This window comes from Tiliqua scincoides, chromosome 11 (assembly GCF_035046505.1).
Source record: "Tiliqua scincoides isolate rTilSci1 chromosome 11, rTilSci1.hap2, whole genome shotgun sequence".
Lineage (NCBI taxonomy): Eukaryota > Metazoa > Chordata > Lepidosauria > Squamata > Scincidae > Tiliqua > Tiliqua scincoides.
In genome coordinates, this window is record NC_089831.1 from 22,946,672 (window position 1) to 22,963,514 (window position 16,843).

Below are 16,843 nucleotides of genomic sequence, written 5' to 3' on the forward strand. Positions count from 1 at the left end.
TATCATTGCCAGTGTTCTGTTTGGTATGTGGCACACTGAAAGACAGGTAGCAGCTTTGATTGCCCAGCTGTTCAAAAGTGGCTGAGAAGTAAATGTCTCTGCCCTTGGAACAAATGTTTCTGTTCCCCTCCATGGAAATGGCAGCAGCTATTATCACTTAGATTCTTATGAAGTCCCTACATTCTGTGCCAGAGGTCATGATTCACAATCTGAGGACAAGCACAGCTGTGCATGCTCCTGAACTTGCTTGCACTAGAATTGCCCCACCTGCTGGCTTTGCTGTCTGGGATTTTTCAGAGCGTGCTCTCTTCTGTGTACTCCGCACTCAGTGTCAGGTCCCTGTGTGCTGCCTCCTCCCCCCTCTCTGTTCATTTCATAATTTATCAGTTTATTTTCATCCCTTTGAAGCTCAGTTATGTCTGAGATGTCAAGATAAAGCAATTACTGCTCTCAAAAGTCTCCGGATGCCTGATGCCGGCCAACGAGGCACTCAAGAACACCCCTGTAATGCAATCCTCTCTGCAGAAATGACCTGGCATTTGGGCTGAACGACTGGAAATGGCCCAGAACAGGATCTTAAAGCAAAATTATTTCAGTCTTCATGACCAAAGAATATTTTATAATGTTGTGATGAAAGAATCAAAGAACTGGAGGGGAAAGGAGATCAAATTCAGCCTGTTGAAGATTTTTCCTTCTCTTTTCCCCAAAAATTTCAAACATTTTGGGGCATCAGGGTCCCTATGGAGTTTCTCAACTCATAACTATGATCAAAATTAAACTGCGAAGGAAATTTTCAGATGCCAGCTTCTTTGCTATGACCCACATTGCCGTGCACACAGAAGATAATTTGCCAAACTAAGGTTACAATCCCATACTCACTTTCCTGGGAGTAAGCCCAGTGGAACTTACTTCTGAGTAGACATGCATAGGGTTGTGAGTGCACTTATTCTTGCCCTGCTTGTGTTTCTAGCTAAGCCTCTTGCATGCTTGATTTTTCCAAAGAAACACAATAATGAAGGCCATCTGGCCTGCTTGGCTTTTGCTTCCTAGTCTTGTGAGTGTCAAAAGGCCCTTCGCTTGGCCAGCAAACCTCTTAGTTTCCCAAGAAACTCTTTTTGCTTTAGTTAGGGTGACTGCCAAAAAGGAATTAGCAATTGCTTTGGCTGGCAGTGGTTTCTAGTGCTCAGATGTGGGCCTAAAGCCATGTCTTTTATGGTGATTTGCATAACTTTTCCAGAAAGTCTTGACCTTCAGTTCCAGCACTTTATTATTAGATTCTCTGTCACTTGCCTTCTAACAGTTCTCTAGATTGGACCATTAGCCATCCGTCTTGGCTGATGAAGTTCCTTTGCTTTTTAAAGAACCTCTGGATTTGGAAAGTGTCCCACAGCGATCTATTTTCTGTTGCAATACCATGGACAGTCATTAGAGGCCCATTTGCCCTCCATCTGCCTCAGCTGTTTGTCATTTGGTGGGTTTCACTCTCTGCCTTGGGCAAAGCATGCAGCATGAGACACTGCAGCACAGTGTTCACTCTCTCCTTGTATTATTAAGAAAGCTATCAAAAGTTAGGAGAACTCTAAAATTTTTGAGCTGGAAAGGTGACATGGCCCTGGAGCATGTTATCATTCTCATTGTAAATGCCCCTATTACTGGTACATCTTCAAGAGCAAATCATCTTGGAGGAAGCAAGGAAGGCAGTCATAGGCTTTACCTTTGGCTCGATGGTCCTCCTCTTTGGGGCACTGCCCTCCCTCCCACCACTTCCGCTTCAAGATTTCCAAGCGGTTGTTCTCTTGCAGTTGAAGGATGGCTAAGTCAAACTCATCACGGAAAATGGAACCTACAGAGCCAAGAGGGATATAACAAAGATATTGCATCTGGTTTTAGTGATACCTTTTTGATGCATAATTTACATGTTGAACTGTTGAATAAAGATTGTTTTTAGATTCAAGTTTCACTTTGCCACACTAGCAACCCACCAAATCCACCCAGGTTCCCAGGGATTTCATGTTAGTACTTCTGTGCCACTGTAACTTCCATGCATTTCATTGAGGTTGCACTGAAGAACTTTCTGGTGGATTGTGCCCCATGATACTTAAATAGCTTAAGTTTCCAACCTAGGTGCTGCTTTCAAGAATGAGAAATGTGAGATTTATCCATCACAGCTCTTTCAGGCTCAGAAGTAACATATGGGCCTCGAATTATGTGTCTTTCTACTTACTTATTAATAGTAAGTACTTACTTTTTAATAGTAAGTAGTATTTTTAGTACTTACTTACTAGACCTTTATTGGCATAGAATAGATACATATTCATAGCACATAATCATTTCTCAGCCTTTTGGCTAAGATCAAGCAAAACATTCTATTAAAAGTTAATCTGTTCTTATCAGTTTAATACTTAGTAGCAAGTACTTACTGTTTAGGAGTAAGTAGTAGTCTTTTGCTTTAGAACAGACTTGCATCTTGATTTTTCTGCCTTTCTATTTTCTCCTCCTTACAATTTTTCATGAGCCTCTGTTTACTGTCTAGGAGCTATAGCATTACAGAAAGCCCAGTGTCTGTTTCCGCATGCACTTAATGTTGTGTCCTTTAAAAATTTCCCAAGTGTCCTTCAGACAAAATCTGTCCTCCCCTTTGTCCAGACTGAATTTAGGCTCAGCAACAAAGTACAAACATGGAAGGAGTGCCACAGAAATATTTTGAAAGCTTTCAACTATAATGCAGGCACAAATGAACACATTAAAACCCATTGATCTGGCAATTGTACTTTGAAGTCAAGCAACCGGCAGGAGGGCTGAGAAAATGTGTCTGGCATGTGTCCTGAAACTCTTCCAGCCTATTAATGCCCTGATCCTCTGCAGACAGCCCCAAATAGCTAGAATTTTGCTTCACTGCCTACCGACTGGCATGCCAATCCCGTAGCCCTTGGTGTCCAGAAGGCCCCCGACCTGCGTGAGGTTGCAATTGCGCTGGCGGTAATACTCGTTCATGGTAGACTCCAGCAGGAAGGCATAGTTGGCATTGAGCACCCGTGCAATTCCTTCTTCCGTGCTCTTGACAAAGACGCTTGGCTGTTTGGAGTACATGTAATTCCACATGCGTTGGTACGTCTGGTACCTAGAATTCTGGAAGACAGCAAAGAGAAGCAAAGATAGATCAGGAATCCTAGCTAGGGCCAGTGATTGAATTCTGGAAGTATAGCTGGGGTGACCCTTAATGAAATTCACTATCCCATTTTAGTTTTTTAACCTTCGATAACTGCTTTTCGTGCTGTGTTGCAGGTTGCACCACAAAGTTAGATTAGATACAAAAGAAAATGATACAATATAGTAAAACAATACTAAGAAACAAAACAAGAAACAAGGCCCTGTTCTAGCCTCCAAGAGGAAGCTGGGGCAGCTGCAGTACCCTGGAGAGCTCCAGGTGAGCAATATGGGTTGACAAGAACCAGAAGATTTAAGGAGGCTCAAATTACCTCTCCAGTCCCAGCTTGGATTCCTGCTTTCCCCATTGAATTGAATTCCTGGCCTGCCACCAGCACTGAGGCACAGGCTCAGGGTAGCACAGGGTCTGTCCTTGGTGGGCCTGGTTGCTTGAGGTGCTTGAATCCTGACTCACTAGGAGCTGCTTTTGGAGACTGGCACCAGGATCTCTGACTGGAGTTTCCTTGCTAGTCGGCCCAGGTTCCAGCCTGATGTCAAGGTCTGGACCTGGGGCTGGTTCTTCCAACCAGAGTGCTCCCCTTTCCTCACTGTCAGACTCCAAGCTCCTTCCAAATATGACAACCCCACAGCCGTAAAACACAAATCCCCCAATGTGAACCTACTCACTCCTGAGATAGCTGTACCATTTTTTTCTCCTCTAACCATTTGAACCATGCCTTAGTGAGATAAATCAGGAGTTCTAAGGAGCATCAAGGGATTTGAAAATTGAAATAACTATTCATATGAATATGGCCTAAGATGCTGGCTAGAATAAAGACACTAAACAACCTGGATGTGACTTCATTGACCTGGAAAGCACGCCTGCCTTCCCCATTAATTACATGGCAAAAGGCTTTTATTACCTGGAAAAAAGTCATACTGGAGCCTCCATGGATTGTGCCATACTCAATTGCTGTCTGGTCAGCCAGATCGTCCACTGATTCTATGGGCACGTCCATGCGCTGCACGGTGAGGAAGGCTGCCAGGTTGGCTGTGTAGGAGGAGATGATGATCAAGGTGAAGGCCCACCTTGGGGGAAGGAGAAAGAGGCAAAGGCAAATGGAGATTTCCCAGGCTTAGGTCTGCATTCCAGAACTTCTGGAAAAAAATGAGACTGATTCTGAAAACACTGATTGCTCACTGCTCCCCCAGCAGGATTTTGTGAACAGTTCATCAAGGAAGATCCCTGGTTCAAGAGAAAAAAACTGCTTAAACTTAGTATAAACAGTGATGCACATGCACTCCACAATGGGTGGGGACATCATAGACCAAGGGCCAAAGCCTATCTAGTTTTTCCAGTGCTGATGCAGCCATGCCAATGGGGCGTGCACTGCATCTTGTTGTGGGGCAGCAATCACAAAGGCCTCTTCAAGATAACAGAATCTTGGGGACTGAATTGTGAGTGCATCTGTGCTGGAAACTTGCCTAGGATTGGGCCCCGAGTGCTGTAAGGAAACCGCCAAGCTCCTCCTCCCCCATTTCTTTTCTATGGGACAGATGATCTATAATCTTAGGCAGGTGGTGGAAGACTTGCTTGGGATTGCCCCCTAGTGCCTCATGTAATAAGACCCTGGAGAACTACTGGCAGCTAGGGTAGATGAGAATAGGACAGCTGGACCCATAGTTCATGCTGTCATGGGGAGACTGTCATGGGGAGACTGAAAGTTCAATCCTAACCCTGGTGGTTCCATTGGTGCAGCGGCTCCATAATGGTTAACTGCTGCATCCAGTAGGGCTGCTGGAGATCTCAAGGAAAGGGGACTTTTTTCTCCTTCCCCCAGGGAAAGACCCAGGCCCTGCAATGGGGCTTCTCAAGTCAGTGTCAGCTATTTTGCTGGCACAGACTTGAGAGCTGCCATGTCAGGCTTTGCAGTCTTACAACGAGCATAGGATACAGCGGAGCAGAGTTCCACCGGTTCCATCCCCTCCCAGGTTGGTTCCTCCCCCCATCCCATTCTCCCACCGATCTGTTCCACCCACTCCCTGCCTCCCTCCACCCTGAAACTACTCACCACCAGCCAGCCCTCCGCACGACATTGAGGGTCAGCACAGACTGATGCTGATCCAGCATTAGCAGCTCCTCCTCTCTGGATGCCACAGATGTGCCTTACGGCATGTTTGCGACATCCTGCACTGGTGCTCAGCACCAGCGTTCGGGGTTTAGGATTAAGCCCTGAGTATTCAAGGTGTATTGGCCATGGGAATATCTAGATCCAGATTTCCAGTAATAATAATAATAATTCAGGTATTTATATACCGCCTTTCTTGGTCATCAGATTTCTCCTCAGACTTTAATTCAAGGCAGTTTACATAGGCAGGCAATACTAAATCCCAATAGGGATTTTTACAATTGAAGAAGGTTCTGTCTTTCAAGAACCACAACATTTCAGATGGATCTTTTATGATCTGGTATCATATTCTGGCCTCCATTTTCCTCCCACACAGGCTGACAGCGGCCAAAGAGCAGGTGGAATAACTCAGCATAACTCGGCTAGGCTTGTCAGCTGCTTCAAGGTCTTGCCGTTCATGGTGCCGGTGGCCTCGAACTGGCGACCTTTGGAAGTTATCTTCAGGCAAACGGAGGCTCTACCCTCTAGACCAGACCTCCTGCCCAGTATCCAGTTGCAGTATCCAGTATCCTGCCCAAGATCCAGTTGCTTTAGCGATCTTCAGTTTGACAAGTATCCAAAGGACTTGCTAAAAACCATCCACACTAGCAATGCTACAGTGAACCATCAGAGTAGGAAAGGTGACCTGTGCGCTTTCTTACCAGACCCCACTGACGCAACGTGTTGACAAGGCCCGAGGGGCTATAGTGGACCCCTGCTGCATGAATCCTCCAACAGGAAACCACAGACTGTTGCCGAGAGAGTACTGGTTTACCAGCAGATTGCATCTCCCTTGGGAGCAGGGGTGGGGGCTGTACCACTCGTAGGGCGTCAGCCTGCAGGACAGCAAAACACAACACTTCCAATTACACTGGAGTGCAAGCTGTGTAACGGGACAACAATGATAAAAGACCAAACTCTCCTGGAGACTGCACTGTGCAGTTATTCTACTGGCAATTGGTATAAAGGGCCTTGCAGTATAAGCCATAAATGGCTTGTGAACATTAAAAAAAACTTAGAGTCCAGCCTGGATTCAGTTTGTACCAGGAAAGCCCACATCTTCATTGTTTTCTCTCCTTCCCCCAATCTGGAGTTTTGTTCAGTGCTCAAATTTCTGATCAGAATCCTAAAATCTCACTGTCTAAAATCTCACTGTCTGCATATGAATATTGCTCATTTCTAAGAACTCAAAGAGGTGCCCTCCTGGATCACACTAAAGCCTGCCCACTTCCTGCTTCCCATAATGGCTGAGATGCTTCCCATAATGGCTGAGGAAGCAGTGCAGGAGGGAAAGGGATTTCCCCATTTGTTGCCCCTAACAACAGATACTCACTGGCACAATGCCTATGAACAATGGAGGTCCCTCATAGCCATAAGGGCCAATAGACCTTGATCAATATCTTCTAAATTGAAAGCAGTGCAGGGACTGGCAGAGATTGTTTAAAGACATGGCTTCTTCATTTCTCCGTTCCTCTGAGACTCTAAGAGAAGGTTTCCTTATCCGTAGAGAGCCTTGGTGTAAGAGAAGCCCTCTCCTTTTTTGTAGGAAAAAAACAGTACACTGATTTTGACAAGACATTGACAAAGGAAAGGGACCAGGTGCCTTGGCTCCTGACTAGAAATGTTTGCTCCATCTGACAAGGGCAGGGTGTCATCTGAGGTTCTGTCTTCTCTAGAACACGAATTGGTGCAGACACTTTGGGAAGCTTCATGCTGCAACACATCAAGAGAAGCCGTATCTCAGTGTAGACTGGTCCTGGCTGTTTTATCAAGTGGCTTTAAAAGCTGCCTGACTGAAAACCATTACAGCTCATGAACTCTACAACTTCAGCTGCACCAAGGGAGCCCCCAGGGACTGCAAGCTTCCATTCTGTAATAGTTTTGCAGTGTTATTATTGCACATGTGAACAGTGTGGAAATCTCCAGTGCCTCTTTTGCATGCTTAAAGGATATGGTTGCAAAATGTTTGGGATCTCCAGCTGTTCTGCTAGAAAGAACAACCTTCATTGACATAGTGCTTATTTTTTAACGTGCGATCATATTATAGAGGGGCCCTTAGCAGTCCTTTGTGTCTGTCACCATCAAGAGAAAATGACTGAAGCAAATTTCTAGCAAGATCTCTATGTAAAGTGTGAGGAGTAAAATGTGCAAAGAGCTTTGGAGGAGCATATGGCTGTGATTCACAGATCAAAAATGTGGGTTGAATCTACAGTATCTTGACCTTCAACTCAGTTCAAAGAATTCCTAGTGCTTTCAAGTGTAGACTTCCTGGTTTCACAAAGCCTGAAATTCCAGGCTCATTTATCAGGCACGTTCCGTTGAATTCATTTAGGTAAAGCTATTCATGTGCTCAGCCCTATTGTAAATCCAGGTATTTCATCTTAGACCGTTTGTATTCTATTTGCAAAAGTAAAACTGGAAATAGATCTTTGAAGAAATAGTGTACTAATAAGTAAGGCACTTGGTTCCATGGCAGGAGTTCTCATCCGGTGGTATGCATACCACCTGTGGTATGCTGGGTGATATGCGCAGCACCCACTGCCCAGCAGTGAGACTGCAACAGCAGCTTCCAATGGTGATAGGAAGCTTGAGCCTGCTGATAGAGCTCTAGCACATGGTTTCTGAGCACAAGGAAAAGCCTGCCCTGAGCCTCTTACTGACCTTAGAAGCTCCCATCGCTGTCTCCAAATCCAGAAGTAACTGGATGACATCAACACCAGTTACTTCCAGTGGTACATGCAAGGACAACATAGCGGCAAGTGGTACATTGGGGAAACAGCATTGAAAACGCTGTTCTATAGGGCTTATTCCCAGATAAGTACAGGTAGGACTGCAGTGTTACAGGCAATCCTCAATGGATCTACTCCAGAGCAAATGGGTGGGACTTAAAGCCTGCTTCAGTACTGTTAGTTAGTGCAAGTGGAGCATTGTACCATAGTGCTACAGTGGCATCCTTTGAACCTCTTGGCAGAGCTGGGGTGCCTCCTTGTGTTCATCAGTGCTGAGATCATTTTAAACTGCAATGCCCGCTGGTGAGGGGAGTGCAGAACTGGGCTGATAAACAACAACTCTGCATCTAAATTGCACTTGAAGTTTTCAAAAACCTTCTTGAGGTTCATGGGGGCATCTCAGAATACTTTTCATGCATCCCACAAATGGCCACAAATCAGTCAAACTCAGTTTCCTCCCCAAACTTGATTTTCATGTCCCGTGCAGAGTCCCTCTGCTGGGCACCTGGAATTGTGTCCTTGACTACGACATCAAAATATCAGCATCACATCTCCCCTTCTCGCTCTACTACTGAACTGACAGTCAACACCACTTTCTCACATGATTCTTAAAAGTTGACAGTAGGTGGCGCTGTGAGGATGGGGAAGAAATAGGGAGGGAGAGAAAAGTTGACTATACCGGGCCACCAAGAAGAGGACACAGCTGACCGCGAGGTAGGCAAGTAACATGAAGAGCCAGACGCCAGGAGAGAAAGGATCCAGGAAAGAGAAATAACCAGGCTTGCGTCCCTAAAAGGGAAGGGGGGATAAAAGAGCTCAGTAAAAGTGCATAGATAACATCAAACCTCCATTCCACAAAGGAACAGACCAAATGCGACACAGAGACAGTGGGGACAGGAATGATGCTGCAGGGAAAATATCAGGTCATCAGCAAAATGCTAGAAGGAGGGAAAGGGAGCCAAAACAAGGCAGGAGATTGCTAATTTGCATCTCTCTCCAATAAGCATCTGGGACTCTAATGAGAGAGTGATGACAATAGATTTAGCTTCAGCTGGATGTTCTGAATAATTTCACCACCAGAGACCCAGCCTCAGTTGGGGCCATTTTACATCTGATCCAACCAGTGAATTCCCTTCTATCTTCATCCACCCTCTGCATCCTGTGCCAACTGCTTGCTTTCCAAACACCCCCCCCCCCCGCCGGTATTTTCTTCTACTGCAGCTAGCTTCAACCCTGATGGCAAATGTCTTAGTTCGGGAAACACCAGGACAAAAGGAAAAGGAAGTGGATAAGCAGAAGAGCATCCTAGCCAGGAGCTGGTTTCCACCTCTGGAACGGCTCAGATGACCAGATGGAGCATTGTGGAAGCAACTGCCAAAGAGGGGCAAGGCATGCTAAACACATCCCTGGGTGGGTTGCTTCCAGGGCATGGAGCACATGATACAAACCACTTTGCCTGGCAATGTACTGCCTGGCAATGCAAGGTTCATTGCCCTGAGTTCCATGACAGAAGACTGGCTGGATATAAAAATAAGTAAAATACCAAGGGACTTATATCGATGGGTTACCAACAAAGTTTAAAATTATTTGTTTGTTTCAAGATATTGATTCTCTCAAGGATGTGACTCTCAAAGTAGCCTTGTTCTGCAGCAGGCATGATAACAATTCATTCACAAATCCTGAGCAATGAGTTGGCAGGACCATTGTTCTTTACTATTCCGATAGGTTTATATACAATACTAACACAAGTTTTGCGGATATCTGGTTGTTTAGGGCACAAAGCAAGGCAATATTTTTGCTCTACAATAAAGCTGACTGATTGAAAATGTAGCTATGAGCCAAGCACACCTGTCCAAAACCTGTCACTCCACTCCATAGTATTCCATTAGCTCAAATATAGAAAGAGGTGGAGGGCTCTTTCTCCCTCCCCCTTTCCAGTTTTCAAGTCAGATACCCCATTAGAGTTCCTGTGTCAGAAATCCATACTTGATTAAATCACAACAACTGAAACTGAGAAAAATGACAGTCCCATTTAAACTTGCCATATTTGTTTACTTGTGATAAGTTGAAATGCCGAATGGGCTGAACGGGTGGGGAAAATGAAGGGGGGGATGACGGGGAATTGTGGTTGATACAGAAAATAAATTGTTATTAGACATGGGAAAAGTCAGAGATGGGGAGACAGCCTGAGCAGGAAATTTATTTGAAGTTATTTCTTAGGAAATGTCTGATCAGAACCACAGATTAGCACAATGTCAGCTGTAGTTTCTGCATGCTGAGAAATGAAAGAGCAGATGGAGATTTGGTGCGGCCTTCATCTGCTGTGCAAACTAGATCCTTAAAGGAAGGCTACTGTGACTAGTTATCATGTTTTCCATTGTTAAATAAATATTTACTGGTTTAATTAGCTAATTGCCACATTGCTGTTACGCATAGTGTTAAAAGCTAAACAACAAAATCCTTCCAAAACCAACACAGGAACTAAAGCAGTAGAGACTGGTGTTTGGGGAGGTAATGGATAGAGGAGGAAGGAAAGTGATACAGCATCTCCAGATTCCACCTCTACAGTGCTCCAAGCACAACTGGCTGACATGACATTTGGTCCACTTCAACTGCATGGCAGGAAACATTCAAAACATTTCTCAACACCGAGCAACACTAAAGCAAAATAATTGCACCCGTTCTGAAGAATACAAGTGACATCTCTCAGTCTTTGTGGTATAAACACCTTCACTGGGAAACTGATTGTTTGGTGATCTGATTTCCCAGTCAGAGCCAGTGGGGTGTACCAGATATGATAGTCTGACTTGCTTTAAGGGTATGATTCTTGTTTTAGGTCTGGGAAGGACTGGATTCCGTGTTTACAAGGGGACACACCTTTTATCAGGGGATTAGACATATTGAGAGAAGAGGTCTATCCGAAGCTAGTTAGTAGTTAAAAAAACACTGCTTTGAGCACCAAAAAAAGTGGTATGTAAATCTTTTAAATAAAAATAAATTATGACGGTTTGATGGAGCCTCCATCTTCAGAGGTAGCATGCCACTAAATATCAATTGCTAGGAGGCAACAGCAGAGGGGGATATGACCTTCTTGCCCAGCTTGTGGGTTTCCCAGATTCATTTACTGGGTTACCTGATAGGCCTCTGACCTGAGCCAGCAGGGCACTTCATCCATTCAGCTTGAACTTGCACTGGGGAAGATCTGGGTTCAAATCTTTTCCCTGGTCAGGATGCTCACCAGTGGCCCTGGGCAAGCTGTCATCTCTCAGCCTAAACTATCCCACAGGATTGCTGTGAGGTTGGGCTAACCCACAGCCCAGTGCTCCTGAGCTCTCTGAAGGAAATGTGGGATGCAACGATAATAAATCATTGCAGAGCTTGGGAAAACATGGGGACCTTCCTGATGAGTGCCCTCATTGATCCTTGATTCTACTACATGTAGCAGAGGAAACAGAATTTTAAGTAGATTTTAATTACTTGTTTCTTCTTGGCAGTAAGGCGGCTACGGCTCTGTCTTTGGGAGGAGAGGCTGCCCTCTTTACCAGCCTCGGATATTACAACGGATGGAAAAGGGGACAGCAGAGAATCTGCCATAATTGTTTCTGCGTTTTGTTTATGTTGCTGTTCATCTGATGGGAAATCAAGACTGTTTTCTTATTGCCCACGGAACATATGGAGCACATATTGAAACACAGAGCAGGTACAGACAAGCGTTCCATTCAAAATTCCTTCACTGCAAATATTCTGGACTCTGTGACGCTTGGGAAACACAAAAGACTGTGAGTTGGTTTTGCCCATGCATTAAGTGACAGAGGGCAGTCCCTTTGGGGTTTATGCAGGAAGAAAGAAAAAGCACAGGTAACTCGAAAGTTCTCCAAAGTCGGAGCAACTATTGATCTCAGCTCTAGGGTTTCCTTCTGTGTATTGTTAGAGGAGGACCTAGAAAGACCCTAAAAGAAGGGGGAAGGCCTATTGCATGGAACACTTTCCATGCAAAATCTTCCACTTGGTTTTATCTGCTACAGCACTAGTGACTTTGCTTGTTTGTTCACTTTAAAAATATGTATATATATATAAAACCCTTATATTGGTGTGGTTTTATTAATTTAATTATTGTGTTGTGAGTCACTTTAGGTATTTTTGAGATGAAAAGAAAGGCTAGGATTATATTTAAACAAATAAGCAAATAGCTCACTGAGGGGCAGAGCACTGAAGGTCCCAGGCAGTGGCGTAGCTAGAGGGGGGTGCAAAGAGCTAAGTATTGCAGGGAGCCTCACCGCAGCGTGCCAGCAGCCACTCCCCTTCAGAGACACTCAGTGGGAGCAAAACAGAGGCATTCACCTCTTCTCTGAGTCTTCTCTGCTGTTCACCTCTGTTTTGCTTCCCCCCACCCAGAAAGGCTCTGAAGGGGAGGGGGAGGAGCCACTTGTATGCTGTGGTCAGGCTCCTTGCAAAGCTTAGCAATTTGCACCCCCTCCAGCTATGCCACTGGTCCCAGGTGCAGTCCCCAGCATCTCCCACCCAAAAGGATTCAGGGTGGCAGGATAGGGAAAGACCCTGCTAGAGAGCCACCAGCAGCAACCAGCGGAGAAAGCACCTGGCTGGATGGGAGCCAAGAGGCTCTCTCAGTCAAATGCCTGCTGCCTATGCTCATTTTGATGAATCTGCTCAACTAAGTGCCAAGCTGTATGGTCAGCAGAAACATGAAGCATCTGTGCCACCGCAGAACTCTCTGCCCTGACCTGCTTGTGTTCTACAGGACGTGGACCATTCAAGCATTCAGTCAGTGGCACAGCTAGAGTGGGTGCAAAGCACGGAAGATTTGCAGGGAGCCTCACCACAGCGTGCAAGTGGCCCCTCCCCTTTAGCATATGCTTCCGTTTTGCTCGACCACCCAGAGTGGCTCCAAAGGGAGGGGGAGGGGCCACTTGCATGCTATGGTAAGGCTCCTTGCAAAACTTAGTGCTTTGCACTCCCCTAGTGATGCAACTGCATTCAGTTCCCCACGGGCAGGGTGCAGAGGTCAAGCCCAGCGACGGATGCATCATGTGAGCCTTTGGACTATCTAACTCAGCTTCAGAAGGCAAACCCTACAAATTGGTTTCGCTACCTGCAGCTTAAGCAGTGCCCTCTGCTTGGCATGCAGTTCTGTGCGCATTTTTGCACCCTTTGCCCAATGCTCTGACATTTCCCTCTTTTTCCTGACAGCTGCTCTTTCCAGTGGTGTGACCTGCAGATATGCAACAGGGGAAGAGCTTCTGAGAAGCTCCAGGGACTGAGGGCTGATCCCGTAGCCGGCAAAGCAATGTGGAAATGAGGTGACCTGCCATGGCATGGCAAGCTGGCAGCCTGGTGGCAGAGCACTTGCGCTGCATGCAAAATTCTTGGCTGACCATCTCTGCTAGGGCTGGGAAAGACCCTTGTTTGAAACCCTAGGGAGCCGACTGCCCTTGGGGGCTCAAGGGCCCGGGCAGAAGGCAGTGTTGGAAGCATGTATATCTTCAGGTTCAGCCCCCTGGCAACTCCACCATCTCTCAAGGGCCAGGGCTTTGGAAGACTTTGCCGCAGACCTTGCGAGGTCAGGGTGGACAGTCCTGGGATAGATGGACCGATGAACTGACTGTATGAAGAATCTTCATTTGTTCCACCAACAGCACGTGTGTTACTCTTCTTCATTCAGGCCATCTATGCAGAGAGCAGGGCTACTTTTGATCCTAAGAGATACCCCAAAACAGGGAACCCTCAACTGTTTTTCCTGCCCCAAAGACACAACCCCAGACTGCTCAGTTTTCCATTGGCCTACAAAATTTGGATGCAGCCTGCCGGGGTTAGACGGCAGCACGAGACAAGGAAACCCTAAAATCTGTAGCAGAAAGTTGGACCGTGCTCTTAAACAGCTGTGTGCGTTCTGCCTTTTTATCTGCCTTTTCTGTTCAAAGTAAACTTGCTTTTTTATTGATTTTTTTTTTCCTGAGCCAGGACATTCCTGGCATCTCTCTTGCTTTGGTGCAGCTCCGTCCAGGGGCAAAGACAGGATTAGTATCAAAACATTTTGTGTCTGACAGAGAATATTTTGTACATTCAATATTGCAGAGGGATTGGGGGGGGGGAAGGGAGGTAAGCTGGTCAGGTTGCCTATAATTCAGCCATACTCCAGACAGAGTGGGTACTCCCTGCAATATCTGCAGCTCTACTGCTGTCCTCCCTGGCTCTTCTTTCCCTTGCCTACCTCCCAGTCTGTCTCAGTGGACTTGCTCCTTGGACACACTTCAGCTCCTTGACCTATGGCTCTTGTCTGTTCTTCATTGCTGATGTGTAGATTTCCTTTACCCAGCCCAGGGCCTCTGTGGCTGAACATAGGCTTTGCATGCAGGAAGTCCCTGCTTCTGTCCCTGGCATTTCCATATAAAACGCTACCAGATAGCAGGCCCAGGAAAGGAAACAGTTGTGCTTGATGACCTGAAGAGTTACTGTCAGTCAGAGTAGACAGGCTTGGGCTAGATAGACCAATGGTCTGTCTCAGCAAATGTCAGCCTCATATAAGACCATTAGACGAGCTGTACAACTATTCCCCAGTGTCCAGGAATCAGAGATAGACTGCCTCTGAAGATGGAGGTTCCACTTTGCAATCATGGCTAATTAGTGTTGATAGACCTGTCCTCTAAGAATTAATCTAATCTCTTTAAAACTCTCAAGGCTGGTGGCTGTCATTACATCCTTGTGCAGCAAATTCTGTAAATTAAGTACTTGTGTGAAGAATCTACTGCTAGTCAGTTTCTTTGTGTGAACCCAAGTTCTAGATTTATGAGAAAGGTCTCTGTAAGGCGGCCATAGACCCTCACTGGCAAGATTTTGGTCATGCTACGAAATGTCTTTGACTCTCAAGTCAACGTGAGAAGCTTTCTGAAATGCCAGAGAAATGTGGGAAGGGAAGTGTCGCAAACTTAGGGTAGTTTGGGGTGCTCAGAGTTCTTGGTTCTCAAACTCTAAAGCCCTCAAGGCCCCCCTGTCCAGTAGTACTGCCACCACCCTGTATGTGCCAGTGCCTCAGTCCAGGGACACTGAGACACTCTAGGCTTAATTCTATCCCTTGCAGTCACTGAGCTCTTTCTCCAATTAGAGCTTCAGTCCTCAAGTTACTAGACCTCAATGAGCACTTGGTAGCTTGCTGAACGGCTGGCCAGGATTCTGAACCCTTGTCCCCAAAAGACAATGAAACAACTTAGTAAAAGAGATTTTAGCTTGTTAAGTACATAAGGTTACATAAGGTTACAGTAAGGCAGCAAATGCTAGAGGCATAAACATCTAGGAAACATATCAGCAATAAAATAATAAAGCTAGCTGGCTATTAGTCCCTATCTCTCACCTGGGTCAGCTTCTCTTATAGATCTTTTAGCTCCAGGCTACCTGTGAGGCCAGGTGCCCATGGTGGACAATGGAGCTTGCAGCGTGCAGTATGTTGCACCCAAAAACTCTGTCCAAGAAGGAACCCACACACCCCTTGGGGCACTCATTATTATACTTCTTATGCTAATAGTGCTGAGGTGACTTCATACTTATTTAGACTGTCCAATCAGAAACTTTTGAGAACAGAACCTTCTTAAAGTTGGCCTGGTTGCTAGCTCTCCTAGTTCTTATCCCTCCCAACTGGAGATCCATAGCTGCATTCCATCATGCTTGATCAGGCGACTCTCTGTCTACTAAGGCGTTAAACATTCCCATGGGTTGTAATACTTGTTACCTGTCCTTTCTGGCCAGCAAAGGAGAGACAACAATCTTTTTGTTTATTTACTCACATTCTTGCAGCTAGGAACTGCTAGCAACTTCTCACTGTCTTAGTGTGGTTCAGGCTTCCACTGCCAACCTAGGCCTAACATGTACATATTCATGACAGGAAGGCAAGAAGCTTTTGGGGACTCTCAAGTCCCAATGCCACTTTCACTTTGACACAGCCACGAAAGGTCAAGGGGAAAGAAAAAAAAAAAGCCTGGCCCATTTGTGATGGCATTTTTTTAAAAAGGAAAATATTTCCATGAGTCATCAATTAGTGCTCCCTAACTCATCCACAGTGTTTGCATGCAGATGTCTCTTCGTGGCATAAATGGTTGTGAAAAAAGTCTCTTACCATGTGAACTCGGTAGAGGATGCTGATCCCCAGAGTCATGAATGGCTTGGAGAAATCAATCACCTTCTCCCGCTCAGCTGTAATCGTCAGGCCAGCCACTGCCAAATCAGCTTTCTAAAACAAAAAGAACACAGAGAAGATCAATAACTCTTCCCGAAGCGGAGCCAGAGGTGGGGAGGGTGGTGGAGGAACATGATGTGACTGGCCTTGAAAGGATTTCTTGCTCAGAGGTTGGGCTTTGCAAGAAGTGAGGGGGCAATTCCAAGCGCCGTATGCTCAATGTGCTAGTGACAATCTAAAACCCATCATGTATTACGATCTTTCTCATTCTTCCTTAAAGGACCTCAGAGTAGCATTTTAGACTCGCAACAACTCTGTGAGGTAGGTGAGGCTGAGGAACTCACTCAGGGCAACCCACTAACAGTGCAGTCCTATGCATTTTACTCAGAAGTAAGTCCCACTATGTTCAGTGGGGCTCACTCCCAGGAAAGCCCAAGTGTCACAGCTGAACAATGATTTGATCCAGGGTTTCCCCCATCATTTATATGAGGGGCCAGTAGTCTTTGGGTTTCTAGGAGCTACTTTGAGGCCACAGCCTTGGAAGATACCAGCCCAAAACATCTTGGAGAGGCAGAGTCTATCACAAAATGGTAGCTTGGGGAGGTGGAGCCAAT

General features: G+C 45.8%; 1 protein-coding gene across 1 annotated transcript in view; it reads right to left on the minus strand.

Annotated features, from left to right (window-relative positions):
* The window catches only part of GRIK4 (glutamate ionotropic receptor kainate type subunit 4), a 174,858-nt gene that overhangs the window by 4,797 nt on the left and 153,218 nt on the right, over positions 1–16,843 (minus strand). The window contains exons 13-18 of the mRNA XM_066639707.1: positions 16,170–16,283; positions 8,724–8,833; positions 5,978–6,151; positions 4,071–4,236; positions 2,904–3,129; positions 1,715–1,843 (exon numbers count right to left, since the gene is read on the minus strand). Of these exons, the coding sequence (XP_066495804.1) occupies positions 1,715–1,843; positions 2,904–3,129; positions 4,071–4,236; positions 5,978–6,151; positions 8,724–8,833; positions 16,170–16,283 (919 nt within the window). The remainder of the gene's footprint in view (positions 1–1,714; positions 1,844–2,903; positions 3,130–4,070; positions 4,237–5,977; positions 6,152–8,723; positions 8,834–16,169; positions 16,284–16,843) is intronic.